The following is a 1,251-nucleotide window of genomic DNA, read 5'->3' on the forward strand; positions in this document are numbered from 1 at the left end:
CCCGCCGCCCCCAGGCCCAGAGCCCAGGGCGGCGCCGCCTCCTCGGCTGCCCCGCCGCCCGGCTCCACACGCACGGCCAGCAGCGCCGAATGCGGGCGCACGGCCTCGGCGCGCAGGCGCAGCAGCGCGCGCCACTCGCCCGTTGGGGCCGCCGCCTCGCTGCTCGGCTCCCCGCGCACCGCCAGCAGCGCCGAGTGCGGGCGCACAGCCTCAGCGCGCAGGCGCAGCAGCGCACGCCACTCGCCCGTGGGGGCCGCCGCCTCGTCGGACGCCGCGGCCGGCCCGCCCTCGGGGCAACCCGCCCCCTCAGGGGCCACCCAGGACCAGGAGCTGTTGGCGAAGCCCGAGCCGAAAAGGCGCAGGCGGAAGGTGGCCTCCGGAGCGGCCCGCATCTCCCCTCCGCGCGCCCACCCCGCGCCCGCCGCTCCGTCCTCCTCCAGACAGACACCCAGCACTCGCGGGCCCGACGCCGCCTCCCCGGCGGCGTTGCCCAGGCAGAGCGCGGCGAGCAACCAGCCTAGCCGACCCGCCGCCGCCGCAGCCGCCATCGCCTGCTGCCCCCTCTCGGCCTCCCGCGCAGCCTACCCCTCCGCCTCCCCCGGGCCAATCGTCGCCAGCCCTGGCGCCTCTTCCGCCAATAGGCGGCGGGCGGGGGCGGGCCCCAGGGTCGGACTAGGCTGCGCCGGGGAGTAAACAGGCCGCGGCGCGATCCCGGGGCGGGCCGGGGGCGTGGGGCTCTCGGCCCCGCGGGGCTCGGCCGCGACTCCCGGGGCCGGGGCTGGGGCCGGGGCCGGGGCTGGCTGGCGTCCGGAAGGCGCGGAGCGGCGAACTGGCCCCCCTCCGCGGGCGTCTGGTTCTCACCGGCAGTCGCCGCTCACCGGGAGGCCGGGCCCGTGCTTTGGGAAGTCCCTGACTCGGGACTCGGGTCGCAGAGCGGAGCGGCGCTCCTGAAATTGCAGGCAGAGAATTCAGCCAACGGAGATGGGCCGTTTTCTCAGAAAGGGACCCCCTGAACCACTGACCTAAAGGGCGAGGAGGGCTGAAAGAACCGGTGACTGGGCATCGGAAGCCAAGGTTTATTGAAAGTGTTTCTTGATCGCACCCGATTCTGCAATAGGTCTGGGACGTGACACACAGCCCCTGCCTTAAAGGAACTTGCATTCCTGCCAGGGAGAATGATGGTGAATACGTACACGCACGAAATCACTACCTCATTGGATCCTCACAGCTACTACATGTTATGAATATATT

The 1,251-nt window shown here is 72.5% G+C and overlaps 1 protein-coding gene across 1 annotated transcript in view; it reads right to left on the bottom strand.

Moving 5' to 3' along the window:
- The window catches only part of CNNM3 (cyclin and CBS domain divalent metal cation transport mediator 3), a 23,951-nt gene extending 23,382 nt beyond the window's left edge, over positions 1-569 (bottom strand). Inside the window, exon 1 of the mRNA XM_029232506.1 lies at positions 17-569. Within this exon, the coding sequence (XP_029088339.1) occupies positions 17-548 (532 nt within the window). The 5' untranslated portion in view covers positions 549-569. The remainder of the gene's footprint in view (positions 1-16) is intronic.
- Between the last annotated feature and the right edge of the window lie 682 nt (positions 570-1,251).

The sequence above is a fragment of the Monodon monoceros genome, unplaced genomic scaffold, assembly GCF_005190385.1.
Source record: "Monodon monoceros isolate NGI ecotype Baffin Bay Population unplaced genomic scaffold, NGI_Narwhal_1 Super_Scaffold_19, whole genome shotgun sequence".
Classification (NCBI taxonomy): Eukaryota; Metazoa; Chordata; class Mammalia; order Artiodactyla; family Monodontidae; genus Monodon; species Monodon monoceros.